The sequence below is a fragment of the Seriola aureovittata genome, chromosome 24, assembly GCF_021018895.1.
Source record: "Seriola aureovittata isolate HTS-2021-v1 ecotype China chromosome 24, ASM2101889v1, whole genome shotgun sequence".
In the NCBI taxonomy this organism is placed as follows: domain Eukaryota; kingdom Metazoa; phylum Chordata; class Actinopteri; order Carangiformes; family Carangidae; genus Seriola; species Seriola aureovittata.
Window position 1 is genome coordinate 10,058,448 of NC_079387.1, and position 15,726 is coordinate 10,074,173.

The 15,726-nt window shown below is 42.9% G+C and overlaps 1 protein-coding gene across 8 annotated transcripts in view; it reads right to left on the bottom strand.

The window, feature by feature from the left end:
- Positions 1-1,234: 1,234 nt before the first annotated feature.
- The window catches only part of scn1lab (sodium channel, voltage-gated, type I like, alpha b), a 35,605-nt gene continuing 21,113 nt past the window's right edge, over positions 1,235-15,726 (bottom strand). For all 8 annotated transcript variants that reach the window (XM_056370267.1, XM_056370265.1, XM_056370263.1 and 5 more), the window contains 10 exons: positions 11,435-11,570; positions 10,623-10,777; positions 10,295-10,468; positions 9,810-9,932; positions 8,545-8,820; positions 8,360-8,413; positions 8,126-8,263; positions 6,192-6,296; positions 5,828-6,098; positions 1,235-5,728 (listed from right to left, as the gene is read on the bottom strand). In XM_056370267.1, coding sequence (XP_056226242.1) covers positions 4,536-5,728; positions 5,828-6,098; positions 6,192-6,296; positions 8,126-8,263; positions 8,360-8,413; positions 8,545-8,820; positions 9,810-9,932; positions 10,295-10,468; positions 10,623-10,777; positions 11,435-11,570 — 2,625 coding nt within the window. In that variant the 3' untranslated portion in view covers positions 1,235-4,535. The remainder of the gene's footprint in view (positions 5,729-5,827; positions 6,099-6,191; positions 6,297-8,125; positions 8,264-8,359; positions 8,414-8,544; positions 8,821-9,809; positions 9,933-10,294; positions 10,469-10,622; positions 10,778-11,434; positions 11,571-15,726) is intronic.

Sequence of the window (15,726 nt, forward strand, 5' to 3'; positions counted from 1 at the left end):
TTCAGCAACAGTTAGTGACCGTTGACGCACTGACGTGCTGACGTCAGTGATGTCTCATCTCCAGTCTCTGGAGTTTCTGTTACTGGTAGAGTTTATTGCTGCTGTCTACTCTGAACACAGTTAATGTTGCTGTTTTTCTTCATCACAGTGACTAACTACCTGCTGTACATTTAAACTTACACTAGTTCTGCTCCAGCACCCAGAGCTCTCTGCTCCTTTTTGCGACTTTCACTAATTGTTTACATGCTGTTCAGATGTGCTAGTAACTTTAGCTTAGCAGTTAGCGCTAGCTTCTTTCTCTCTCTTGAACCAACAGGTGAACTTGTTCATCAGAGTGTGGTGTTGTTGTAACTTCAGTGTGGAGGATCGTGATGTTTGTTACGGCTTCAGTGATGTCTGCTGTCTTACCTTCGACACGCAGCTGTGCAAAATCTGTGCCCGTCTGTGTTCACAGCAGCTTTCAGCGTGATAGGCTGCTACTCGTGACGTCAAGCCAATCAGATGGTGCAGTGGGCGGACAGACTTTAGCTACCGGATATTTATTCGTGACGTCAAACCAATCAGATGGTGCTGTGGGCGGGACAGGCGGCTGCAATTTTTAAAATTAATTTATTTTATCGGTTGTTGGTTAATGAAAATAACGATACCAATAATCGGAAAAAGCTGAATATCCTTACTTTTTATTTATTTATTTTAATTTTAGGATGAAGGGCTTATTTCTTTCCTTTAGATATTCGACTGTTATGATTCACTGCACATTATTCAACTGTGCAGAAACATGATTAAAAGATGTTGGGTTATGTCTTGTCAAACTATTTCAAAGGCCAAAAATAAACCTTTTGGGGCTGAAAGCTCAAGGAGAAATCTAGTAAGTTGATCTTGAGCGAAGAGTTGTTGTTTTACCAACTGCTATTTCTAAGGTATAGAATAAACTCAACATGCCTTCTGTAGTTTTAAACTAACTAAAGGTTTGTAAAATAATTTGTTCATGTGTACTATCAGTTTCTAAATATCTTTCTGCAACAATCATGTAAAAGACATCCATCAGTTTCACCCTGGGAGTCGCATCTGTCTATAATCAATAGCTTATCCTCAGGCTGTAAACAGAGCATCATCTCAGCAGCTAAGTAACTGTTTAAACCTCATTGAATATGCTGAGCCTCTTACCTCTCTCCATCATGAGTCCAGCAACACAAGCTCTCAGCTCAGAATGAATGCATCCTGCAATGCAAAATATGCTTCCCAAAATAGGTTTTATTTTGGAAATCTAGATTTTGTGAGTTGTTGCCACATCTTTGGTTATAACAAAAAGAAATGTCACTTGTCACATTTTGCAAATTGATACATAGTTAAGTGTAACATGTACTTGAACCACATGAATGATCCTGTTCAACCAAAGTTCCCGCCACGTTTAGCAATCATACTTCAGGTTCAGATCACAGACCAAAGAGCTGATGTCACTCACAGAAAAAAAAACAAAAAACCTTTTTAACCACTGAACAAAGAAAAAGCTGGAAAGTAAATGGAGAAAATAAACAAGCATTTACAAAAAATATGTCCTTTATTCTTTTGGCTTTAAAATTATATGACCATATGAGCGGACAGTAGTCACTTCTTGCATGCAGTTCACTAAAACACTACAAGCGCAATGAGAGATGGCTACTGATTGCTTCATGGTTTGTATCTACAGATATGGGGACCATACATGTGTTTCATCATGTGTTACAGCGCAGAAAGGAAAAAAAAAAAACTGTTCTAGAAAAAATGTAAATCAAACCCGAAGACTCATATGGAAAAATGGACTCATATCTACAGTAAAAATGTTATTTATATCAGTAGAACATAAGCAACCCGCAGACCCCAGTTGCACACGAACACACGCCTGCTCACAGAAAGAGAGATGCTTACATTCTCACTCTGCTTTCTTACAAAACACACACATGGACGTACGAAGACACACACTCACACGCTCTCTCTCACACACACACACTTACATGTATGACCGCCACACGTGGTATTACATAGCAGTGGGGATAAAAAGTGCTCTTACATCAAATGTAAGTGTGATGCATACTGTGGGCCCAAATAGCGATATTATTTACAAACCAAACCACTACATTAAAACCACTCGCTTCTCAATTTTAAACAACATGAAAAACATTTGTGATATTATAACTTTTAAATGTGATATATTGTCGTGTTCTAGCTTAAGAGCAGTTAGAAAGATTGACATTTTCTTTTTAAGTATATTCAGATATTTTCTTTACAAGAGCTCTGGGAGATGTGAGGGGAAGGGGGGTGGAGGATGAAGGGGAGGACAACGAATGCATGGGAGGAGACACTGCAGTACGATGTGAGTAAGATGTGAGTGTCACTTTAAGGAAATCATTTTGACATTTTGGGAAATATGCTAATTAACCTAGCTGTAAAGACTTAGATTAGAAGATTGATACCATTCTCTAGCTAACTTAGCTTAGCCTGTAAATAAACCGAGCCCATAGGTCGTCTGTGCCGCAGGTTATTATGACCCATAGTTACATTTTGTTGCTAGGCGACATCTAGTGGTCGTAGTGATTATGACAGAAGGAAGAAGTCTGGTTCGATCCCCACGTGAAAGTAGCAGTTTATGTTTTCGTTGTTATTATTGTAACCGTGACAACAAAGATCGCCTGATCTTAAGGAAGCACGATCTTTTCCTAAATCTAACCAAGTACTTTTTGTGCTTAAACCTAACCTAAGTCATGACCGTTTATTATTGTAACCACGGCGACAAAGGGGGTATTATTTCAGGAAACCCTCGTATGGGTCGTATCAGAGGGTTGGAACAAATGACCTATGTAGTGGTTAATAATGGAGGACTGGTTGTTAGCAGAGACTTACACCAACAGAGAAATAGTTCCATGTAACTACAGATACAGCAAAACATCAACAATCCACATTCAGTACAGTTTTCTCTTCACGTGAAACTACCAGTGATATTTTATAAGCTAATGTGACCGTACGTTTACTCCACATAGTTTCTCTCTCGGTAGATTCAGATTTTCTCAAGTTTGGATCGTAAACAAAGCTTGACTAAGAAGAGCAGCTCAAGGATCTTATTAGCAATTAACTTTTTGTAAGTAGCATTTAAAACACTCCTGGAGGAGCTAGCATGTGTGTGTGACAAGCACAGCTTAAGTTGTTAGCTTAGCAAGACTGGAAACAAGAGGGAAAAAATTAGCTTGGCTCTACACCTGCTAAAAGCTACTGCTAACACTCTCATGTTAAGCTAGCATTACCCTAAACTTACCGTACAGTATAGCCTACTGTATGTTATAGAGGATTTAGACGTTTCAACACTTTTTGTCAGGAGGACATTTGGCTTTTTATTACATTGACAGCAGCTACAGCTATCGACCGATATCCTAATAATCAATATCAATCTCAGGAGAGAGAGAGAGAGACAGTGGGACCGTGGCAACTTAAAGTAACCACAACTTGTTGCTCTTACATTTTTGTTTGTCTATGGTTTAAAAAAGCAAAATAAGATATGATAATTAGGTGCTAGCAGCTGTAGCGTTATCCAGGCTAGCTCAGTGTTAACGCAGAGTTAAGCTAATGGTCTGCTGCTTCTAGCTGCATGAGTGTGATATCAATCTTCTCATCTAATTCAGCTGCTACTGAGCATCGTAAGAATTTCCCAAAAATATCGAACCTTTCCTTTAAGAGTATCTCATTCCTTCAGCTTGCATACATTCAGCTTCTCTGCACTGAGAGACTTGTTTTCTACTGAAGTGGGGCGATGGCAGTCCAGATTGAAGCACAGCACAGGTTTGAACAACCACTGATGGCACACCAGTGAAAAGAATGTATTTGTCCATTGTACTTCAGCGGTATGTTTGTTGTTTCAGCCTCGTATATACTGTGTGACCGAAGAGCGCTCTGGCACTGACCCTGCATTGTGCTGGTTTCAAACGGTTGTTGTACGTTTCCAGCATCGACTCTTGTCTGCCCTTGGTGATTTTACTACAGTGAAAGCTGCGGACACATCCGCACGATAAGGACACAAAAAAGTAGAAAACATTCTTTCTCATAAAAAAAAAGAAACGTCGTAACCAAAATAAACGAACCAAAAAAGAAAAATGCAGAGTACTTGTGATACAGCGATTGTTAAATTCAAGACACTGGATTTATAGTAGTAGCAGCAGCACTAGCTACAGACAACTTAACAGTGCACACAGTACAGTGTGTCAGATAGTAACAACAACCAATAGGAAAATCACAAGCGTTTTGCAGAGAGGCTTTTCCATGTTCCACTCGATCTCTGGCAGTGTCTGCTGGATTACTTGTTTCCCCGTGAGAAGACCCCACATATTCATCAATGACATAACCACACTCTAACTTTAGGCCTACCTGGCACAGCATCCCTCAACTCTTAACAATCAGCACACAAGCGTACATCTACTGTATCTACCCCCCCCCCCAGTTAGAAGCTGTAAACAAATTTCCCTCATGTCTCTGATGCATTTTAATTTTTTTGTTCCTTTTTAAAAAGTCTATTTCTTTCGCTCTTTCAAGTCTTTGCCTTTGTTTTCTTTTTCCCTATTCTCTTTCTCGTATTTGTCCTTGTCTGATTTCGTCACACTGTTGTAGGAGGGCGGCGAGGCTGTGGAGGGGGTCATGTCCGTTTTGTCCGAGGTGGAGTTCTCAGTGAACTTGCTGATGACCATCACGTCCTTGTCCGGGTCGCGGACGCCCTCCTTCAGCCGCTCCTTGTAGAGGGCGGAGGCCTTCTTCATGGCCAGACGGATCATGTAGCGGCGGAACGCTCTCTGGATGATGACGGCCGACATGTCCTCTTGTTTGCGGCGGAGGGTGGTGGTGATGGGCTCGTATGACACCTTGGAGGGGTTAGAGGCCATGAAGCGCTCCTCCATCTGCCCGCGCAACACGTCCATCTCGCCGCCTTCACCCAACACTCGCTTGGTGAAGGCGAACAGGATGTCGAGGCAGTGGATGCGCTCGCCGCTGACCATGGGCAGGTCCATGGAGATGAGCTGGATCATGTTCGGCTTGGGCATGCGCAGCGGCGGATCTAGAGCATCTGCAAAGTCAGAAAGCTTGCTGTACTCCATGAACTGAGTGGCGTCTGGGTCGAAGCGTTCCCACACCTCGTAGAACATCTCAAAGTCGTCCTCGCTCAGCGGCTCGGCGCTCTCCTCCGTAGCCACGCTGAAGTTCTCCAGGATGACGGCGATGTACATGTTGACCACAATGAGGAAGCAGATGATGATGTAGCTGACGAAGAAGAAGATGCCCACTGATGGGTTGCCACAGTTGCCTTTGTAGGAGTTGCCCGGGTGCTCCATCTGGCTGTCACAGTCGGGCTCCCTCTTGTTCAGTATGGGCGCCAGCAGGCCGTCCCACCCGCCTGAGGTGGTAATCTGAAACAAACAAATCATACTGTTCCCGAACGTCTCGAAATTGAACATGTCATCGATTCCCGCCTCGCGCTTGACGTAGGCGAAGTTGGACATGCCAAAGATGGCGTAGATGAACATGACCAGAAAGAGGAGGAGACCAATGTTGAACAGGGCGGGGAGTGACATCATCAAGGCGAAGAGAAGCGTCCGGATGCCCTTGGCGCCTTTGATAAGACGGAGGATTCGGCCTATTCTGGCCAGGCGGATCACTCGGAACAGCGTCGGGGACACAAAGTATTTCTCGATGAGCTCGGATAAAAACATTCCTGCAAAAGCAAAAAAAGCAAAACGAACAAAACGTTAAAGACACAGTTTCTATCTACGACTCTACTGCGAAGCCGAGACCCACTGAAACATCTCCTCACCTACGATGGACAGGATCACCACCACAAAGTCAAATATATTCCAGCCGATGGTGAAGTAATAGTGACGCAGGGAGATCATCTTCAGCACACACTCCCCGGTGAAGAGCACGATGAAGACCAGGTTGATCCAGTACAGGATTTTGTCCATGTCCGGCGTCTGGTCGTCCGTCTCCACCATCATGGTCACCATGTTGAGGCAGATGAGGATCATGATCACGATGTCGAACGCCTGCTTCGTGATGAAGTCAAACACGCAGCCTTGAAATGCATTCTGAGGGGAGAAGGAGGACAAGGAGCAGGGAAGCGTTAAGATGTGTTACACCTCCACATGTGGTCCGTAGAGACGAGCACGGAGGATTCTTACTGTCGGCCGAGGGATTGGTTTTTGAGGTTTCTTGGAGCCCAGCTTCTTCATGGCGTTGTAGTATTTCTTCTGTTCTTCTGTCATGAAGATGTCCTGACCTCCGAAGTAAAAGGGAGCACAACAAAACCTGGTTATAACCACGTAGGAGGAACTCTTTTCACAAGCATGGACGAGTGTGCTAGGTGTTAACACGTATCTGGATTTTGTGTTTAATGATATTATGTGAGGAATAAAACTTGATCAGAACAGGAGTATGAGTATTTAAGGATACCCCTGAAAGTAATTCTATCCAGAGTTTAAACAATTAGTCGATTAATCAAATAGTTAATGATCGTTTTGATTGTTTAGGTGATTTTTCAAAGCAAAATTCCAAAAATTCCGCATTTGAATTGTTTTCTCTGGTTTTTATGATTGTAAACTAAATTTTATTTGGTTTTAAACTATTGATTGCAACTTAAATATGTAAATTTGAGAACTGAGCCTTAAAATGGACTGTCAGGACTTCCTGAACTTTGTGATGTCACAACAAAGCAGAAACCAACAGGTCTGTGAGCCAATCAGGAGAGAGTGAGCTGATAGAAATATAGCAGATTTCAGGGAAACCAAATCCTGCAAGGTTTGGATGGTGGGTCCAGGTGGGCGGGGCTTGGTGACTGCTTTGTTGTGACATCACAAAGTTCAGGAAGTCCTGACAGCCGGTTTTAAGGCTCAGTTTCTGAATACAGGCTGTGTGTGTTTCTCTGTGGACTGAGGCTTTGATACTTTCACAGTATTAATATAGAAGCTAGAGCTGATCTATAATCAAACTACACATGGACAGAGACCTTTACACTGGAGGAGCTTTAAATATATTTCTGTCTTTCTGTCTCAAGTAATGCCTGTCAAAAAAAACAAATTATTAACCAACATGTCTACATGTCTACAGCCGACACAGTTACTATGTTCTCATTAATCAAAGATATGAATCCCAGGCACACATCTCACTGTCAGAGCTGCTCGGTGAATGTGTGATACGTCTGGAGGGAAGACTGGTGTCAGCAGTGAACCACCATCTGTGTGACGCTGTGGCTGTGGGGCTGCTGAACCACACCAACTGATGTGGTGTCTCAGTCAGTCAGTCAAATCAAGTCAGACCTGCTAGCACACAGCAAATGCAGTGCAAGCCCCCCCTCCCCCTCCTCTTCTCTGCCTGTCATCCTCCACCCCCCCACCCCCCCGCTCCATCTCTTGGGCGTTGCCACTCCTACTAGTTAGTGCCTTGTTGAAAAGAGGCCAGATTTCCAGACTACATGCACTGTGACACCGCGAGTGTATGTGTGTGTGTGCAGGCAGGGTGTTTCTCAGTGACTCATGCACCCTCACTAATCCTCGGCAGCGGCAGGTCCTCACCGTGCTCCAGATAATCATTAGTCTGTAGCTCAGTTCTTTCTTTAACTCAGCCGTGGGTCTGCTGCTTTGGCTAAATCTGTGCCTCAGCTGCTTTTGTACCCCAAGCTTCGAATGTGCAGGACCTGATACCTGCTGGTCTTCTGTTGCAACGCAACAACACGGCAGTTGTGTGTTTCTGGAGTTTGATCTTTATTTTGAAATATTACTGCATCTCCAAAAGCTTCAGCTACAAGTTTGACTGGGTAATCCATCACATTAATTCAGTTAATTTAATTTTTTGTTGCTGCCGGACGTAAAAAACATCCGTCTGAATCTCATGCTACAGCACGTACTAACTGAATAAAGTGTATTCTGTGTTCTAATCTTTATATATTGTTGTAACTATATAAGACACACGACTGTGTTTGATTTTTAAGGTGGTAAAAAGTAGAATTCCTTCATTTTGTACGAGTATTTTTTAAATATATGAAATAACACACTGAAGCAGTGAAGCAGTGGTTGGAGGAGATAAAATAAGTCTAAGAGTGTCACTTAATGCAACTTATCTTCTTCTTCTGCTGGTTGAAGTTGTCGATGATGACACCAATGAACAGGTTGAGGGTGAAGAAGGAGCCGAAGATGATGAAGATGACAAAGTAGAGGTACATGTACAGGTTCACTTCATATTTAGGCTGGTCCTCCAACTGGAACGAGCAAGAGAAATGTAATTGTGTCACACTGTTCACGCAACCGGACATGAAAGCTCAGTAAACGGATGCGTTGAGCACAGACAGACTCACATTTCGAGAGTCCACGGCTGCGTACATGATGTCCATCCAACCTTTAAACGTCGCCTGAGAGCAGATGACAACAGAGAATGTGTTGCAACCGTCCCCACTGCGACACACTTTTAAATCCCATGTGCCAGTGTTTACTTACTTTTGCATACGTATATTTATACTTTTTATATTAAGGTTAAACTCACGACTTGCAACAGAGCCAGGTAGCCGGCACCGACGTTGTCAAAGTTGATTTTGACATTCTTCCAGCGGGCGCTGTCGTTGACCAAGCTCATGCACTCGGACTTGTTGTTGACGATGCTGATGGGTAAGATCTCGTCCGACGTGGTGTTGACGCAGTGGTAGTACTTCCCTGCAAACAGGTTGACACCCATGATGCTGAAGATGAGCCAGAAGATGAGGCAGACCAACAGCACGTTCATGATGGAGGGGATGGCCCCCAGCAGCGCGTTCACCACAACCTGGGGAGGTCGGAGCACACGGACACACTCAGCACTCTCCTGTCGCTCACGCTGAGTTTGGATTTGTGGCCACTACAATCAACTAATCACTTAACTGGTCTTAAATAAAACATGTGGACACCTGATTTAAAAATTTACAGTGTTCCTACATTATTCAAAGCTGTATTTAAAATGTCATGCGTGCACACATAAAGCTGTTGCCACCATACATGTCTACAAAGAGAATTTAACAACGTGACAGTTGGAAAGAAGAAGGTAGACAGGTGAAAAAGTTAACATTTGATAGGTAAAAAAGCAAAACAGAAAAAAACCTTAGAGAGGCGGGATGAAGTCACAACATTTTGTTTGACTGTAAATGAAAAAAGACAAACAACAAAGAAAAAAATTACAGGTCAAAGGCACCACACAAGCAACGTCAGAAAACAATGCCTGAGAACGGCTGTATGCAGTAATCGACACAATGTGAAGAAAGTCATGCAGAGAGAAGAAGTACAGCGTTGAATTGCAAGGAAAAGATAACGTTACAGACGTAGTAACAGATCCCCGAATGATCTAAAACCATCTGACAACACTTTTGTTTTCAAACATGAACCCAGAACAATGTGACAGTCTAGAACCGGAAATATAAATTATACTGTGGAGTTTTCCAGAGGGCGAGGAAACGCTGAGGACGCGTCTCTACAGGTTTAAGGACACAAGCAAAATAAAAGTAATGCGACTAGAAAAGAAAATTTTGTAAAAGAAAATTAAACAAATAAATAAATTAAAAAAAGAATGAGCTGGCTGAAAGCAGCTGGAAGAGCTCAAACACGCTCCAGCTTTTTATCAAAATTTTTACAATTTAACTGAATATTTTCAACTTGAACCATTAAAAAAAGGAGTTAAAACTACTTTAATAAACTGCAGGTGTAATTATGCTTTCAGGTTGCCCATGAACAGTAATCATTTACAAGTGGCTTTCATGTCGCTGTTATTCCTTCTGTCCTTACCCTCATGCCCTCAAACCGAGACAGGGCCCTCAGGGGCCGCAGGGCTCGCAGCGTCCTCAGAGATTTGATAGCGCTAAGCTCGGAGTAGCCCAGAGCGTTGGCTACGAGGCTGACCAGCGACACCTGGGAGAAGATAATGTCAGAAATGAGCAAGGCTCCTCTGCAGAGGTGGCACAGGTGTTTCAAGTGTTTGAAGAGGACGGTTCATTTGTAATTAATGATCCCTCTGAACATAGTTCAAGAGATAATAAAGTATTAATGGTGATTAAAAATGAATCAAAGAAGATTCTCTGAAGACTGTGAATGTCAGTGATTCAACATTGACTTAAGTGGAATCAGTGGTATAACTAAAACTAATGCAGTCTAATGCAACAGTCCTGAGATAAGTCCTACCTTCATGAAAGCTCAAAACAACAACAGCATCACAAAGAAGGAGAATCTGAAGCAGATCCCTGTTGCATGAATACATTCAACTATATACATACGTCTACAATGAGGAAGTCGAGCCAGCACCAGGCGTTGGTGAAGTACTTGACGAAGCCGTACGCCACCCACTTCAATAGCATTTCCAGAATGAACACGTAAGTGAAGACCTTGTCCGAGTACTCCAGCATTGTTTTGATGGTCCTCCGCTGCTCGATGTAAATGTCCTCGAACGCCTGCGCACAGTGGAACAAACAATGAAGGCAGCTGGTGGAAACAATGAGGTGTGAGTTACAGAATTCTGCAAAAAGGGAAGATGTTAGAGGAGGTCAAGGGGAAAAATAAGCATTAGGAATGTAAGTGCACATACATGCAAAAGCATTCACTCACCAGAGCTCCACTGCTGAGCAGGATCATGAATATGATGAAGGATTCAAACCAGTTGTGCTCCACTATGATGAAGCAGGTCTTCCTGAGCGTCCACCAGCTCTTATAATGGCTGCCCTCCTCGTTGATCTGGCAGCACTGGAACCTGCGCACACAGCCTGCAGGCGTGGGGCAAATGTGGTGAGAAAGGGGGGTGGGGGGGTGGTGGTGGGGGTGAGAGACGGACCACAGGAGTATGAGGTGTATGGGCTGGTTCTCCGGTCGGGTGCCATTAAAGCTTGTGCAGAAATGTAAAGAAGAGCACCAGTCACCTCCAACGACTCATTCCATTTGTCTTGGTCTGACTACTACACATTTACTCTTAGTCTAATCTGAGATCAATAGCTTGTAATTCAAAGAGATGTGAACAAAACAACTACATCATAATGAAAGAGTATATTCTAAACGTAAGGTAAATGCCACACCCTCCCATCTCCAACCATCGGTCAACAAAATTACTTCCTCCTCCTTCCTGAGAGGTATTTTACAGATTCAGATTTGTGCTGAAGGTCCGTCAGATAAAATGTCAGGTTACATTACAAACCCAGAGAGTCCCACAGACTACTTCTCTTTCTGTCCCGCTGAGCATTCGTATTCACTGTCATTCAGCCCAGAGTATGACACACCGGCGCCAAGCACAAGCAGTTAACGCGATTTACTCCTCGTCTTGAAATGTGCTGTGGAAAGCATTTTCGTCTCCCACCTTTCTCGCTCTGACCCACTTTTCCCTCTACCCATCATCCTCCCTGCCTGTCACACCCTCACATCCCTCTCACCCTCGGTGAAGCAGGCCTCTGGGTCCAGTGACTCCTCCGGCTCGAGCTCCACTGAGTCAACCCCATCTCCTGGGGGGCGAATATCAACTGTGCTCCCCTCCGATGAGCTCAGAGGTTGGGGCTCTGCGTCGAGCTTCTGCATGGGCGAGGAAGGAGACGAGAGCACAAAGTTACACCGTGGTGCCTGTAACCGCAGAGGTTCAGTGGTTTTAGGAGCCAACCTTCTGAGCTGGTTATTCTCCATTCACATGTACTCCAGTGCCACAACTGTACACCTCAGTGTGGAGACTAGGCACTGTAATAGCTCACAGAGTTGGGCTCTTTAAAGTCATCGTCATCGTATCATCAACATGCAGCATCGATCAAATGTACCTACAGGCTTTGATATTAATTTCATCTGATGGGGCTCGAATCAGATTATGTGGCAACACATGACACGGGGAGGTTGGCGTTACAGAAATGCACTGTGGGTACGTTTGATGTGACCTCAGTTCGAGGAAGAGTGCATGCAGTATTCCAGTGCATTATCAATCCAAGCCTGAAATAGTACCAAGCAGAACGTGTGCTTTAGTATTTTCATGTCCACTGAAAAAACACCCCAAATCAATTTCTTTTATAATTTAATCCCATTTCCAAAAATATTTCTTTCATGAATAAAAATCCCCCACCCTCCAACGTAGAATCCACCCAGGGAGCTATCGCTAAACTTTTTCCTCAGTGACATGAAAACACATCATTTCCATTCCTTGAAAGCGGTGTACAAGCTTCTTCTGTTTGTGTTGAAGTAGACGGATAACCACATTAGCTTACCAGCAAAAACCAGTACTGTGCACTGTTTATAAGACAGCATGTGGTCTGGCTTTTCTTTCTTTCTTTCTTTCTTTCTTTTTTTTTCTGTTCCCATTTGTTAAACATATTGAATTAGCACCCATGCATACCCAGAAAACATACAGGACTAAGTGTGGTACTCAATGACTTTCGTCCTTCTTCTCAGTGATTGCAAAACACATGTAAGGACAAGTGTTGCTGCTGTTGTTAAGTTCAGTTCACTCTGTCTTCCCTCTCTCTCTTCTCTGATAACACTCCTCTGAAACCCTACAGCCATCTTTGTTTCTGCAGTAATGTACATTACAACATCATCTGCATAGAGTGAGACTTTTTCTTTTTTTGGGGGGGGGGGAGTTGTGAGGCTTCCTGTCTGTTTTTCTTTGGGCAAACATGGTGTTGTGTAGCCTCGTGCCTGATCTGCCTAGCGTGTGAAGGAACATGTCATCCTAGACAGTGCAGCAGCCCTGATTGCCGTGGGACCCAGCTAATACGGCATGGGAATGATGGAAGCATGCTGCTCGCAAGTGCATCGTTTTCTGGAGGGGTGTTTCCCTCCCGCTCTTTCTCTCCTTCAGCAAGAGACCCATTTTACCTCTTCTGGACGTGGGTTGTATGAGACTTTGACTCTTAACCTACCACGCTTTTATCAGTATAAGAAATGTCAGATTTTGATGGCAAGTTTCACTATAGTTGTAGTTGGGATGATAAGATAGTTGCAGTGAAACGAAAGTGGATAACACATGAAAGCACATAGAACAATCAACAATAACCCATTAAGACCGGATTAAATGTATTTCGTTTGTGTTTTCTGTATTTTAAGCTGCAAAAAAGTTTTTAAAGTCGCGGTTCGGACAATAGCTAATAAGCTGAGCCAGAGGAGCAATCGTGAAGCCGTTATGTGGATTAAAACAACAAAGACAACGATTTAGAAGATTCAGACACTGACTCCAACTTGCTAAGACGCTAACCAGCTAACCAAGGCTCAGGGTGACGCATGTAGAAGCAGGAGGGGGAGGAGCCAGTATCACCGCTAGCTAGAGGCATTAGTGAACGTTAAATTTTTCAGAAAACCCCGAGGAGGTCGTTTTCAAAGAGAGCTGAGGATTTAGAACAGAAGGCACCTTCAGTCTTAATGGGATAATTGTGTGTATGTACCATATCTTGTAAAATTCAGTTTAATTTAGAATGACTTTTGTTACTAATTCTATATTTGAGGAGAAAAGAAAATGATAATATTTATTTATTTACCGCGTCATCATAAATAACAGATTGATTCTGTAAAAACTGCCATGTGTTATCTGTTTTGCCACTCTGCAAAAATCAGTATTGATCGATTATCTCCTAGGAAAGAGTTCTGTAAAGAATCTTTCATCATTCCACTATTATTTGAGTATCATAGGAAACAAGTATGTACAAGTATTTCATGTGCGTATGCATGGGCTATGAACCAGACAAATGAATTTTGTCAAACTACAGCAAAATTCATTCCTCCACTCCATCAGTTTAATTTATTTATCTCATTCTCCTCCATCTCCTCTCTTCCTTCATTCTCAAGCTCGGAGTGTTGGATGCCAATCAAGTCCCAAAACCAAGTCAAAAATCAAGCAATGAAATCAAAAGCAAAGATCATGTTAGATGAGTTTATATATCAATGGAAAAAAAGGTGGTGTTGCTCATTCCTAATGGTTTGTAACTGCAATACAGCCTGATGCTTGGAGATCAATTATGAAAGGGGATGGGGGGGGGGGGGGAGGAGGAGGGGTCAAGGGAAAATTCACAGCATTGAATGTGTTGCTGTTTGGGAGAGGGGAGGGAGTGGGGGGTGGGGGGTGGGGTAAAGCAAAGAGGGTGGGGTTGGGGAGGGGTGGGGGACGGAGGGCAGACCAGGCAAAGAACGAAAATGGGCAATCCATTGAAGGTATGAGAAAAAATATGTTGTTTGTCTGTAAATGGCATAGGCAGTCCTCATGGTTAGTGCTATGGTACAATAAAGTGGTCTTACAATTCTCCTCTCACTGAAAACCTTGAGAGCGTCTGTGACACAGCTGCAATAACAAACGGGGGGGTTAAACAAAGTAAGTCAGACACACCAAAAGCCAGCATACAACCTCAAGTCTGCTTTCACTGGTCAGCCACAAGGCTCAGTGGGGGAACGAGTTAGCCGCAGACAACAAACAATTCAGATTCCCCTGAAAGCATTTTCCTCCACAGATGCAGTACAAAAGATGTGGGTTGCTCATTTTATTTTTTACTGGCAATGACACGTGACGTCTCACACAACAGGCACACCAAATTGCATGCATGAATTACTCACTATCTGTAACTTAAGTTGTGCTTAATTCACCAGCTCCCGGCTACAGGGTGTGGTGAGAGAGTCGATATATGGAGCATGTGGTGCCGTGGCTAGAAATAGTCCCCCCCCCCCCAAGTTGTTTTGAATCACAGTGGATTGGCACCACACCCACAGTGGCAGGTTGACATCACCAGGGAGCAGAGTCCCACCGCTCTGTCAGCCTGGCAACACTTAACAACCATACCTAGCATTTGCTCTGTTAGAATCTGTAATAAGACTTTCATGCAAATTGCCATTTTAAAGTGTTAATCCTATTTTCAAATCCATTTTAAACTAGTTTTAACTTAAACTTTTTGTGTAGTTTTTATTGCTTTTAAATGTGGGATAAAGTATTGAAAACTATTCATTTAAATAAATATAATTATTTGCTAAATATGTATCTAGAGCCACGAGACATTTAGCTTAGCTTAGCATAAAGACAGCCAGTGTGACTCAGTCTAAACATTAAAAATCTACCTACCAACACATATCACTGCGTCCAGAGAGAACAACAACTTGTTGTTTTCATCAGCTTTAACTGTTCACCCCTGATTCCGTGCTTTATGCTAAGCTAAGCTAACTCACCTGCTAGCTTTTGCTAAATATTTCACGGAGAGATATACAAATGTGGTATCAAACTTCTCGTCTAACTGTCGGCAAAAAAGCCGGTTAGCACATTTCCAGACTTTCATGCAAATCAAAAGGGGAAGTATTTGATTTTGTTCATATGTTATAATATTTGATAAAGTTTCTGATGTGTACTGATAATCAGTTTTGGTACACTATTACTCAGAAAGAGCTTAGATCACCTCGCTAAATTCTGAATTAACAGTTTGCTGCTTCATCTTTAACACATGCACACATTTGCACATTAATTATGCAGTCTCTTTTGCAGGTGTGCCTGATAGTGAGTCACTGCACACAAACACACTGACACACTGACACATACACTCTGTTATAATTGTTATTTGTCATTGCTGTTTCTTGTTGTCCTGCTTCTCCAGAAGATTCCCTCAGTAGCACAGCATGATGCATGCACAAGTGAGTCAGCAGGTTATTTTCAAACTTATCCATTTCAACTCAACTGACTTGAGTTAAATTATAAAGGAGCTAATCAAATACAAAATCTGTG